Source organism: Neltuma alba, unplaced genomic scaffold (genome assembly GCF_004799145.2).
Source record: "Neltuma alba isolate B1F8T4 unplaced genomic scaffold, ASM479914v2 tig00011342_pilon, whole genome shotgun sequence".
In the NCBI taxonomy this organism is placed as follows: domain Eukaryota; kingdom Viridiplantae; phylum Streptophyta; class Magnoliopsida; order Fabales; family Fabaceae; genus Neltuma; species Neltuma alba.
The window spans coordinates 224,715-237,843 of record NW_021636043.1 but is presented as its reverse complement, the minus strand read 5'-3'; the positions used below and the strand labels follow the sequence as shown (position 1 = coordinate 237,843).

General features: G+C 34.0%; 1 protein-coding gene and 1 pseudogene across 1 annotated transcript; one reads left to right on the top strand and one right to left on the bottom strand.

Moving 5' to 3' along the window:
• Positions 1-859: 859 nt before the first annotated feature.
• Positions 860-3,682, bottom strand: LOC114712288 (putative pentatricopeptide repeat-containing protein At5g52630; annotated as a pseudogene).
• Positions 3,683-6,836: 3,154 nt separating this feature from the next.
• On the top strand, positions 6,837-7,994 carry LOC114712275 (putative clathrin assembly protein At1g25240). Its single transcript, XM_028896782.1, has one exon. It carries the CDS (start codon positions 6,837-6,839, stop codon positions 7,992-7,994), a length of 1,158 nt encoding a protein of 385 aa, XP_028752615.1.
• Positions 7,995-13,129: the final 5,135 nt, after the last annotated feature.

The following is a 13,129-nucleotide window of genomic DNA, read 5'->3' as shown; positions in this document are numbered from 1 at the left end:
ACTCGGGAGATTAAATCCCAGCAAATCATTATCACAAATGCTCTCCAAGTGCGCAGGACGCGTGCTGAGCAGGGAAGAAATTGAAAGTCCATCTTTGACAAGTGAATCAGCAAGCATATTGTTTGATGCATTCATCTGCGTAACGAATCCCCTATGGTCGACTGCATGTTGTGCTCTTGCATGGCCCCAAGCAAGCAACTATTGAGAAAGTAGTTCCTGAATCAGCATATTAGCATCCACCTAAAAAATATGCAGGTGTTCAAACACTGCCCAATTTGCTTTATACCAAATCATCGTCTCTATAATCAATAACAACTCTAAGCCATATTGTTCATAATAATTTGTGAACCATGCGACTTATTTTGCAGACTTGATTACACACAAGACTCACACCTAGTTGCTCGTAAGAAAAATATCGTATAATTCTCATTTCTCAATTCCCTATAAGGAATCTAAGGCCCTTGGCCGTTTTTCGGGGGATTGAATGAATTTGATAAATGATGTGACATTAGGGAGGATATCAAGTTGTCATGATAAAATGACACTGTAGAAAAATGATTTATCATGAGAGGAAAAAGCGTGTATTGGCATCTGAAACTTCCAATTATTATCACAAAAGAAGGCAGTGCTGCTGTTAGTTTCCAATAAAATTAACGAGTTCCTAATCAATAAACTTTAGTTGAAATGGCTCACAACCTCACCTCCATAAAAAAGAGAACAGGTTTGAATCTCGAAAAGCGTATTTGTTAGGAGAGACGAATATCCTTTATGCTTTTAAGTCTCAAAAGAAAAACCTTTGATCAAATAAAAAAATAAAAATAAAATTGGCGGGGTCCTGAATGGCGTCCAAATATGTATATGCCACTGTATATTGACCTTTGCTGTTAGGCTATTATTTGCCATAAAAAACTGTTTGCAGCCCCCAACATGGGCTACCATATGTCACCACAAGTACATTCACCATTAAAAAATCTATGGTATCTGTTCACATCCCTCACAATTATGTCCCTTTCTAACACTCTTGTCATATACTTAAAAGCCTCATGGCAATCCTTGCAAATCCTCAAATTCTTAACAATCCTCAGTGGCTTCCCTGGTGGTGCACTCCCACTCAACACTCCAAATGCAACAGCCAGCTTCTCACTGTGACACCAAAGAGCTTTCTTCTTATTTTCTTCTCCAACGTTATGCAACATTTCGTCCCAAACAGGCACATATCCTAATTTTGTGATCTCTTCCATAAGCTCTTCCAACTTATGATAAATTTCCACAGATCTCTCATGCTTCCATTCTCCAGCCACAAACACATGAACTTTTCCTTGGACTTCAATCCAACTCCTCCCTCCTCTTTTTTTCACCTTACCATCTTTCATCCTCCATCTCACTTCTGCAACATCATCCCACCTTCCTGCTGCTGATAACACATTTGCTAAAATAACATAAGCTGTTTCATCTTGTGGTTCAATCTCTAATAACCGTGTAGCCATTGACCAAGCTTTGTCAGCTGCACCATGAATAGCACAAGCTGATAGCAAAGCTCGCCACACAGCAGCATCTGCTTTAAATGGCATTGTCAATGCTATTCGCTCTGCCTGCTCTAATTTCCCAGCACGGCCCATTGCACCCACCAAACATGTATAATGCTCCAATGTCGGTTCCAAACCATATTCTTCTTTCATCCTTTTCAGCCAGTCCTCAGTCTCAAGATACATTCTAGCATTAAAAAGTGATGTAAGTATTGCAAGAAAACTATATTCGTCTGGAATAAGCCCTTGAGCTTCCATTAAATTGAAAAGCTCAAAGGTTGAATCACGATCTCCGTGTTGTGCATAACCTGCCATCAATGCATTCCAGCACACGATGTTCATATTAGGCAAGTTATCATCAAAGACCTGTCGGGCATCTTGAACAATACCAGCTTTACTATAGCCATCAATAAGGCCACTGCCAACTACCACGTAAGAATCAAATGCTGTAACAACCGTATGTGCATGTATTATCTTGCACTGCTCCAATGCCGCCAACTCTGCAGCAGCACGAAGAGCACCAGAAATGCTGTACATGGTAGAAGAAACATCACAAGACCTCATGCCAGCAAAACGACAAAATGAATCGAGAATCGAAATGACCTGCAGACATCGTGAATTTGAGCAAGACCCAAATGACACAGAATAGCAAACATTGTCTTTCTGCGAATTTCATCAAACACCTTGCGTGCCTCATCGGGCATGCGGCATTTCGAGTAGAAGTTGATGAGAGCAGACCCCGCAAAGGGCTCTTCAGATAAACAGAGCTTGAGAGAGAGACAATGGAGACAAGGCCAAAGGGCAAGCAAGAAAATGAAGCACAGGTTTTGAAGAGGGAAGCCAAAGCACGTTGGTTAGGAAGGGTAGGATGACGAAGCATGGAAACAAAATGGTGGAGAGCAAAAGGGTGTTGGAGGAAGCAGATAAGAGAGGTCCATGAGACAATGTTGGGACGAGGGATTTGGTGAAAGAGACGACGGGGGTAAGATAAGAGATTGGACTTGGAGTAGAGAGTGATGAGGTTATTGAACAAAGAAGTCTCGAATTAGAGGCTTTAATGGCTCGAGCATGTACAATGCGAGGATCCAAGTTGGCAGGCAGGAGGCTCTGAGGCCACGGTGAAGTCTGCAGCCGCGGGGTGGTATTGAGGAGATTGTGGTGTATATTACGCTCCATTAAAGGAAGCCTGAGGAAGAGGGAAAGCTATAAAGTGACAACCTCGAATCGCGGGAAATACATCTAAGTCGGGCCAATACATCTAAGTTCGGTGTCTTGTTCTCATGTACAGTGGTTGTTTAGATGAAATCAAACCGTAGTTTAAAAAAGTGATTCTGGAGAATAGATTTTGGAGAGAATAGATTCTGTAAAAATAGATTTTTTGGATAGTTGTTATCAGAAGCACTTTTTACTATACAAATTACTAAAAAGATATAAGTTATTATGATAATTACAGAAAAAATAGATTTTATGATATATTTTAATTTGAAGGAATAAAATTGTTAATAATTATTTTTTTACCAACATAATTAATAATACATAAGATAATATAATTAATAATTAATTAATGTGATATATATTTATAAAATATAAGATTAAATATGTTTTCAAAAATATGTTTATAAAAAATAACAAGATACATATCATATAGGCTCTCACACTCTCTCTTTTTCTCCAAAAGCAAAAAAATTTTGCTTTTTCCAAAACCATGGTTTTGGTTTTTAGAGGGGGTGTTTGGGTGATTGACACCCAAACACACCCTATATTGAAATGAAAAGGAACAAAAATTTCTTTGTTTGATAAATCTTGAAATCAAAGGATTAAAAAAATTGCAGCTGTTATCACGACAGAGAAGACGTACGTTTTTCTGAAGATCACCAACAGCTTTTGATGAATTGAAGAATGTGAGAAGGATCAAGTGATCCTTCTCTCCCTTCTTCCCTCTCTCATGCGTATCTCTCCTCTGTATTTCACTCTATCTCCTTCTCCTTCAATCCTCCTCCTTGCTCCCAACCTTCAATTTCTCACTTTAGCATTTCGTCATCTAATGCTCGCCTCTATCATCATTGCTTCTGTTCATCTCTGTCTTTTGTGCTTTGCTCAAGCCCTGTGTCTCCACGGTCACAGCACAAAGGAACGAGCTCCTCCATCCCCTCTCAACTCCCCAGTCTCCAGTCTCCACTCTCAGTGAAATGGAGGGTTGCAAAATGGGCCGAAACATGAGGCTTGCTGAAGGAATTGAAAGACGACGCGCAGCGGAAAAACTTAAAATTTTAAAACTTTCAATCCCTTGCCCGGATCTACCGATCATGTTTAAGTTAGGTAGTAAGAAGTATTACCTTCGGTGTTCGGTTTCCGAGTGGCTCGGTGATTCCACCATTCAGGATGCCTCTGCTCGCCTCCTTTATCGTTCGAAGTCGACAACTCCGGTCGGCTTCCTCTACCGGTATCCACACGAATAGCTCTCCGGTTACAGACGGCTTGCTAGCGCCCTTTTGTTCGTCTAGGGTTTTCAGAGAATCCGTCCACTCTTATCTCTCTTAGGCCGTCTCTTATCTGTTGGTACTCTCACGCCTAAAAACCCTAGCTCCTCATATCAAATATATAGGATGCTATAGGTTTAATGAATAATATTTAATTTCGAAATTAACTCTAAATTAATTCCGAAATTAATACAATATCAAATATTGCCTAATCAGATAAGAGAACAATTAAATAAATATGGTTTAAATTAAATCCGTCTCACAGATTTCACCTATTTATTTAATAAAGAGATGACGAAATTAATTTATATATATATTTAATTTATCCTTATAAATTAAATCTAACAATTAATATCTCTTATATTTATATAATATATATATGAATTTATATATATATACACGTCCACCCTATATTATTCATTGAATCTGGACATATCTTAGATTCAATGAATCTGGACATCATAACTCGTGTTGGGCTATTTTGTATGCGACCCTGTAGGCCCATATGAAGTTGGCAGTGAGCCATTAACTATAATGACTCACAAGTCATAAGCGGTCTCTAGCAAGACATCACGACTACCCAAATCATATGAGGATCGTTGAACGATGTAACCTTTCATACAACCATATCACGTCCCTTTTGTCACATGACATTTTGGTCATGGATGAGGCATGGAGAACGTCATCCTCCTATTCATGACCGTTACTTTCTCGATCCTTGAGTAATCTGAGTATAGAAACGGAACTACCTTTCCATTATAGTATGGCCATACATTTCTCAGACTCACTCATCGAGGGGCCCAGTAATGTCTCTCTACGAATGTGAGGGACAAATTCCATCTTGACCATTCACATTCCTCCGCATGAAAAAAACCACTAAGCCTGAACATAGTCTTTATGATCACTCGATCAAAAGTGACTTTTGACTAGGTCAAAGCTAAGCGTTTCTCATGTATGAATCCATGATGATCTCAGGTCAAAGGGCACAGTGACATGATTTGTATATGAGAGAAGCTTATGACTCAACCCATGCAGCTCTCTCATAGCGGGTCGGTCCAACACCTTGTACTCTTACATGTGCCTATGACTTTAATTTATATCTCTATATATCTTTAAAGTCATACTAGTCTTATTTCATCTTTACTCCCACATAGATGACCGACCAGGGACATTTAGGATAAACCATGAGTTATCCAAGGATAGTCATCACAGTAAACATGCAAATAATATGATAACGTAATTAATAAATTCATAAATTAACAATATTCAAAACATAATGATTGGCCCCTATGGCACAATTTCCAATACTTGCATGCTCTATATGCCCGCTTGAATTGGAAAAAAAAAAAAAAGAAGCTTAACCTAGTCCAACAAAAAAATGCCCGAACAAATCTTCGGGTCAAGTTAATTCACGGGCTGTGCTGCAAGCAAGCATACAGCTCTGCTTATTTAGCCCTGCATAAAAATATATCTAATTATATATATTATAATGTATAATATAATATTAATTTCAGCCATTATTCCCTTTTATTTTGTCTAAAAAAATAGGTAAATTTTGAAAACAAAATGAAATGAAGATAAAATTATAATTATATAAAAGAAACAAATATCAAAGTATAATTAAACATGTTAAATTGCTCCTAGTGAAATTTTCTTCTTTCACTGCTACCTCCAATTGTTTTGGACCCAAAAAAATAAATAAACAAAACCACCTTTCAAATCTTGTGATTTCACATGGTTTTAATAATCTATCAACTATATGAATGAACTAAAGAATTAGCTTAGTTATCAAATGTTTTAATTATTGACTGATTTTTTTACCTACTATAAGAAATCGAAGGCTGCTGACCAAGACTAAATAAGCCTTGCATATACGAATGATTGAGTCATTTCGTGGTAACTTCTTTTCCTCTCACCTTGTCCCAAAGCATAATAATGAAGTTGTATGGTTAAAACTAAAAATGATAAATCATCCAAATACCCATATGTCAAATTCATGCATTTATCTTTTCATGTTATCTCTTTCACCCTATTAACGTTTACTTCCGATCCCTTCAATATATATTTGGATGTTTATGGTTGCATTGAAGTAAAGAAAAGAAAGTTATAGTTTTATTTGTCTGAAAAAAATGAGGGTAGGAGAAATAGAAAAAAAAAAAAAGAGGGATAACTTAGTATTTTAAATTTATATTTTTATATTTGATCTTTCAAAATGGTTATAATTTTTATGAGTTTATCAATTATAATTGAATTTTTTTTATCACATGTGATATGGACAATATGTCACTAATTTGGGTAGAAAAGCTCACCCTGCCTTACCCGTCCTTATCCAATCTAAAATGGTTAGTATTTCTACTGACCCACTCATCTTTTAAGCTGGGAATTGGGTTGAGGCTTGACTTACTCAACCTTGCCATGTGCAGTCCTATGTCATTTTATTAGTATTTTTTGGCTGGAAATTGTCATGTCATTTATTAAGACTATAAAACATATTTTTTGTATTTATGAAACTATTTTCATTCTATTTTATTCAAAGTGTATATAAATGTGTTTTTGGACGAAAATAAAAGGGAACCAATTCATGATAAATTTATTTTAGGGGTTTACTAGTTGGATTTGAGTTTTGTTGATTTGTTTCTATGAAACAAACAGGCTTATATACCAACAATAATGATGCCTAATTGGTTAATTGAAGCGCAACGCGATAAACAAGGAGGAGGAGAATTTGAGAATAAAACAGAAAACTGAGGATGGAAGGAGGAGGGAACGCTAGGGAAGAAGCAGTAGTGGCTGGTTTTCAAGAGAATAAGATCCCACGGCGAATGAAACAATGGCGCTGTGGATAAGGGTCACCGGAGCTATCAAAGACAAAGGCAGCATCTGGGTCGCCAAGTTCGCTCCGGCCACCATCCTCCGGAACCCTGTTCTCGAGACGGCCGTCATCAAGGCCACCAGCCACGATGAGCATCATATCGACTACAAGAACGTCGAGCGAGTCATGCAATGGCTCGCCGCCTCGCCCTTGCATCTCAAACCTCTCGTTTTCAGTCTCTCCTTGCGCATGAAGAAGACGCGAAGCTGGCCCGTCGCTCTCAAGGGCCTAATGCTCATGCATGGAATTTTCTGTTGTGAGATCCCGGCCCTGCAAAAAATCGGACGCTTGCCTTTCGATCTCTCCGATTTCACCGATCGCCATTCCAAATCTGATAAGGTGTGGGCTTACAATGCCTTCGTTCGTTCGTATTTTACGTATTTGGATCAGAGATCGGCGTTTGTGTCGTCTCAGTACCAAAGGAGAAGCAAACAGAGGAAGGAAATCGAGGACACGTTGATGCAGGAACTGGAGAAATTGCAGAAGATGCAAACCCTAATTGATACATTACTTGAGATCAGGCCTCTGAACGAGCGAATGAGCAGCGTGGCCCTCATTCTGGAAGCCATGGATTGTGTTGTGGTTGAGCTTTCTGATCTGTACGGTAAATTCTGCCGAGAGATGTCTCGAATTCTGTTGAGAATTTATGACATGGGAGGGAAAATGGAAGCCAGTGTAGGACTTCGTGTTGTGCAGAAAGCTGCAATACAAGGGGAAGAACTTGCTTCTTACTTTGAGTCATGCAGAGAAATGGGGGTAGTCCATGCCTCTCGGAGCCCTAAAATCGAACGAATCTCTGAAGAAAACATTCGAACTCTGGAGCGAATGGCCAATGGGGATCACGAGAAGATGACGAAGATGATGACGACGACGAAGGTTGAAGATGAGGGGGAGAAAAATAATAACCAGGAGAAGGCGATAGTACTACTATCAAACGAAGGTTCAGGAACAGTGATCACTGAGAAATGGGAGGTATTTGAGGACGATGACGCATCTTTGAATGATGGAAATAGTATTATTTCAACATCAACCAACCCTTTTCTTGATGATTCGTACAGCCTAGTACCTTATAATCCACCTCACAATCAAGTTCTTCCAGATTTAATTACTTTCTAGGCGTTCGATCCATATAAGGTGGTCCTTCTTCCCTTTTCTCAAGACATAGCATACAACACACAAAAATGTTGAAACAAGGTGAGATGATATCTAGCTTTTCAAGTATTATAATATATATTATATATGTTATATACACCATAGTTAGCAATTTAATGAAACACCATGTTTCATCATTGTGTCCCCATTTTGATCACAAGGCTGGCTCTATATTGAGTGTTTGATATAGATAAAACTCACGTCATGGAATAAGACTTTAAATTTTGAAAATTTTCAGAAAAAATCATATAAAAATATAAAATTTTAACCACCTGGATGCTCATCAATTGGCAATTTTTAAACATGTTATAAATTCTTGTTTAATCGGACCACTTATTTAAAGCATTCTATTGTAATTGTAATTGTTTTGATTCAGGGTCTTTTGTTATTATATATAGCCTTTAAAAGATTAATATCACACAATTTATGTAAAAAAAATCAATGTTTTGAGGGGATGTGAATCGTGAAGTGTTTGTTCTCTTCTCCAACTTCTTAGTTTTATTAGGCTTTCTAATTTTTTAAATAGCTTTATGGCTAAACTATAGTTTTGCAGTTTTGCTTCTTTATTAATCTTACGTGAAAAGTTTTACTTTCCTTTATTAACTTTGTTTATTTTCAATTTGGACTCTGTTTTTTCCCCCCTAGCGTTGGTCTCTTGATATTTTATTGAGTCAGTTTTTATTTGATACTCCAATTTAATCTCTTAATTTTATCTCGAGTAGTTTTACTTTCATCCTTTAAATTTAATTGCTTCTCTAATCCATTTTTTTTTTTAAAATTATTATATATGTTTATCTTTTGTCTTTTTGCTTAATGCTTTATTTTTAATTTTATGGTTGAATCACAGAGAGTATTTTAATTTAGTAGCGTTAGAAAACGTTTAAGTGCTTTTAAAAATAATGATTAAATTATAACAAAATATAATGGATAAATAAAAATAAGCATGAGATGAAATTATGTTATCTATAGCAAGCAATTAAGTAAATTAAGGAACAACGGTGAAATTTAAACTAAAAATAAGAATACAAATTAAATAAAAAGAATGAAATAAAGGGATGAAAATGAGATACAAGAAAACGGAAGGAGAAAAGTGGAGTTAATTCAATAAAATTGAAGGAGGAAAATAAAATGTCAAATACAATGAAGAAATTCTAAACGTTTGAAACTGAATTCCCTCTTCTTCTTTTTTAATCTGATAATAACTGACCTTCCTCTCCAATTTTTTAATTTTTTGAAGAAAAGGCAAAATAATATATTAAAATCAACGAAGTTTACAAAGTACTAAAAGAAGAAGAAAAAGACTGTACTTCAAATAGCTAGAAAATACATGAAAAGAAATTGATTTGATAGAAAAAACATGAAAATCATGGAGAAGAACTAGAATGTTTTGCCATGCGATCGTTGAAGACTAGTGGTGATAAGCTACCTTCAGGGTGAAAGAGACTTTATCAACTCAAAGAAGAGTTAAAACATGTTGCTCTTCCCATTTGCTTATATCAGAGTTATGAATCCAAAGCAGAAAAGCTCTCAGGCAGCCAAATAAGAATGGTAGACCAGGCTCAGTAGTATTCTCCCATAAAAATTCTGTTAAAATAGATCCTTGCCAAGAAATGACACATTGACAAAAATGCTTTTTGAGACGCTTAACCTTGCGAATGATAATGCTCCAGTCTGCCAGATTTCTCAAATCGTCTCTAGACATTAAAATAGAAATGTGGTGTGCAAAGATAGAATTTGATGGTTTTTCAAAGGCCATGTAAGTAAGGCCAAAGGAGTCATTGACTTCTCTTATCACCGTAAGAGGATCATCAATCTTATCAACATCAACCAACCCTTTTCTTGATGATTCGTATAGCCTAGTACCTTATAATCCACCTCACAATCAAGTTCTTCCAGATTTAGTTACTTTCTAGGCGTTCGATCCATATAAGGTGGTTCTTCTTCCTTTTCTTAAGACATAGCATGCAACACAAAAAAATGTTGAAACAAGATGATATCTAGCTTTTCAAGTGTTGTTTCATTAAATTGCTAACTACGGTGTATATAACATAATATATATATATATATATATTATATGTTATATACACCGTAGTTAGCAATTTAATGAAACACCATGTTTCATCATTGTCTCCCCATTTTGATCAGAAGGCTGGCTCTATATTGAGTGTTTGATATAGATAAAACTCATGTCATGGAATAAGACTCTAAATTTTGAAAATATTCAGAAAAATCATATAAAAATATAAAATTTTAACCACCTGGGTGCTCATCAATTTGCAATTTTTAAACATGCTATAAATTCTTGTTTAATTGGACCACTTATTTAAAGCATTCTATTGTAATTGTAATTGTTTTGATTCAGGGTCTTTTGTTATTATATATAGCCTTTAAAAGATTAATATCGCACAATTATGTAAAAAAAAAAAATCAATGTTTTGAGGGGATGTGAATCGTGAACTATTTGTTCTCTTCTCCAACTTCTTACTTTTTATTAGGCTTTTTAATATTTTTAATAGTTTTATGGCTAAACTATGGTTTTGCAGTTTTGCTTCTTTATTAATCTTACATGAAAGGTTTTACTTTTCTTTATTAACTTTATTTATTTTCAATTTGGTCTCTCTCTTCTTTTTTTTCCTAGCCTTTGTCTCTTGATATTTTATTGAGTTAGTTTTTATTTGATACACTAATTTAATCTATTAATTTTACGTCGAGTAGTTTTACTTTTATCCTTTAAATTTAATTGCTTCTCTAATCCATTTTTTCAAAAAATTATTATATGTGTTAAGCTTTTGTCCTTTTGGTTAATGCTTTATTTTTAAATGAGTAAAATACTTGGATTATCCTTTTAATTTCCATCAATTACACAAATCTTTCTTTTATTTTAAAAACATACCGTTTAGTTTAATTAGTTAATATCAAAAAGAATATTCTAAAAAAATTCTAAAAATATTATTTTTAACTGAAATTTATATTAAAATAAATTTTATTTACTATTTTACCCCTCATCCGAATAAATTCCCAAATTATATTTTTACCGTGACATGAATTTCATTCAATTAAGACAAACACAAAAAACTTGATTAAAAATTTAATTAATTTTTTTAATAAATATATATATACTTGACTAAATATGTTTATAATTTTTTAGTAACAAAAAGATGTGTTTAAAAGTTTTGAATTATAAATTTAAATAATTTATAAAATCTTTCAAATTTATATCATTTAAATTTTATGATAAACAAAAAATTCTATATTTGAAATATGTTTTTAAAATTTAAAAGAAATCAAAGTAAATAATTTATTATGAATATAATAAAATATTAAAATTATAAAATTTTATGATTTAGATCAAAATTAATAAATTTTATAACATATTACAAATTTTAAAAGTATATGTATTAGAATTATTTTTTAATTTTATAATAAATATTTTTTAGAAAATATAAATGTTTAAATAATTATAAGTTAAAAGGGGGCATGTTGATAAAAAAATAATTTAAAATCAAACTTAACAGTTAACTAACAGTATAAGTGGATAAAAATAGAATATTAAATATAGGGAAAGGTTTGTGTAACATACGTTTTAATTGTAAGGAAGGTTTATATATAGTTTCAAAATAGATTAAAGATTTTTGTAATTAAAATAAAATAAAAAAGTGACCGGTGTATTTTACTTTTTTACATTTTATGGTTGAATCGCATAGAATATTTTAATCTAGTAGCGTTAGAAAAAGTTTAAGCGTTTTTAAAAATAATGATTAAATTATAACAAAATATAATGGATAAATAAAACATAAGCATGAGATAAAAGCAAGCAATTAAGTCAATTAAGGAACAATGATGAAATTCAAAGTAAAAATAAGGATACAAATTAAAACAAAAAATGAAATAAAGGGATGAAAATGAGATACAAGAAAATGGAAGAAGAGGGGAGTTAATTAAATAAAATTGAAGGAGGAAAATAAAATGTCAAATACAATGATCAGATTCTAAACTTCTAAAACTGAATTCCCTCAATTTTTTTTTTATATGATCATAATTAACCTTCCTCTCCAACTGCTCCTTCCAACTGTAAATTGAATGGCACTTCAATTTCAGCTCCAATCTTCAACAGCTTTATCTGAGTCATTGTCAACCTCATTGGTCTTGCTTCTCTTGTAAAACTTGGTCTTCCATCTAATCCGTTTACATCATCACCAATTGTATTCTACTGGATTTATCTAATCTAATTTCACCTTCAATCTTCATGAATTCCAACTGTTTTTGGAAATATGATGAACTCTCAAGAAATTGTTGATCTTAGCATTAATAAGCTTGCAGACGAAATCCCATCACTGAATTTCATTTCACAAATCTCTCCAATTTGAAGAGTAGTTAACAAGTTTGGACGTGGCTTCATGTATATATGCTGGGTCCTGGTTTTCCAATGTGCTTTAAGATAATTACTTAAAAGGGCATATATTTAAGAGAGTAAATAAAACTATAATATAGGATTAATTAGGATTTTTAGTGGAATTAATTTTACCTTCAAAATTAAGTTCATACTTCAACTCAAAAGCATCAATGTGCGTGCAAACATAATCCATTCTGATTGACCCCAATCTAATTGCATACGCAATTACAAAAAGGTTGCCTTTTTTCTTTCCATTTATAATTTTTAAATCTTTAACTTTATTTAGGAAGAATTGAATCTCTTTTAATACAATCACCCACAATAATAACAGGTTGATCCTTTCCGTCTGTTTTTTATATTTTCAATTTTCATCTTCTACGTATATCTTTCCTATTTCCTATGTGAAATGACGTCTGCAACTACTGATTGAAACGTTTCAGACAGGATAAACATGCTTAAAATTCCGACGTAAATTGCTTTCATTGCTCATAAAACCATCAATTATCCTCATTCATGACCATAAAGAGGCAATAATGAGATTCCCAGGATATATATAACCCTCTTATTCCTTCATCTTCTTCACCCCAACTCACAAGGACAGAAACAGAGCATGAAGATGGTCGAATGCAAATCGCACTCTCTTTTCTCCATCTTTTTCTGTTTTCTTCTGTTCATCCTTCTGAGTCCTTCATCTTCCCTTGCAAAC

Coding starts and splice junctions, on each gene's coding strand:
- LOC114712275 (XM_028896782.1), top strand. CDS start 6,837: ATGGCGCTGTGGATAAGGGTCACCGGAGCTATCAAAGACAAAGGCAGC.